The sequence below is a fragment of the Nestor notabilis genome, unplaced genomic scaffold (genome assembly GCF_000696875.1).
Source record: "Nestor notabilis isolate BGI_N333 unplaced genomic scaffold, ASM69687v1 scaffold25317, whole genome shotgun sequence".
NCBI classification, from domain to species: domain Eukaryota; kingdom Metazoa; phylum Chordata; class Aves; order Psittaciformes; family Psittacidae; genus Nestor; species Nestor notabilis.
The window spans coordinates 1,084-1,643 of record NW_009936391.1 but is presented as its reverse complement, the minus strand read 5'-3'; the positions used below and the strand labels follow the sequence as shown (position 1 = coordinate 1,643).

Sequence of the window (560 nt, the reverse complement as noted above, 5' to 3'; positions counted from 1 at the left end):
CGCAGGACCCCGATGTGGGCATCAATGCTGTGGGTTCCTACCGGCTGAGTCCCAACTCCCACTTCTCCCTGGACGTCAAGCAGCAGCAGGATGGCAAACTCTTCCCGGAGCTGGTGCTGGAGCGTGCGCTGGACCGGGAAGAGCAGCCAGAACTGCAGCTGGTGCTGACGGCCATGGATGGGGGAAGCCCAGCCCGCTCGGGCACGGCGCAGATAACGGTCCTGGTCCTGGATGTCAATGACAACGCGCCCATGTTTGACCGTGCCAAGTATAAGGTGCAAGTCCCAGAAAACACACCTGTGGGGGCCCTGCTCCTCCACCTCAATGCGTCTGACCCTGATGAGGGTCCCAATGGGGAGATACAGTATTCCTTTGGGGTTCACACTTCTGACTCAGTCCGGAGGCTTTTTGCCCTGGATCCCCGCAGTGGTGAGGTCCAGGTGAGTGGGGCCCTGGACTTTGAGGAATCACCTTTCTATGAGATTTATGTGCGAGCCCATGATGGAGGGGTCCCGGAGATGGAGGGCCACTGTGTACTGCGGGTGGAAGTGGAGGATGCC

At 59.8% G+C, this 560-nt stretch overlaps 1 protein-coding gene across 1 annotated transcript in view; it reads left to right on the top strand.

Moving 5' to 3' along the window:
* Positions 1-8: 8 nt before the first annotated feature.
* LOC104408662 (protocadherin gamma-C5-like) overlaps positions 9-560 on the top strand; it is a gene marked incomplete at both ends in the record, with an annotated part of 1,631 nt that continues 1,079 nt past the window's right edge. Inside the window, 1 exon segment of the mRNA XM_010018324.1 lies at positions 9-560. This exon segment is cut by the window's right edge and continues 18 nt beyond it. Within this exon segment, the coding sequence (XP_010016626.1) occupies positions 9-560 (552 nt within the window).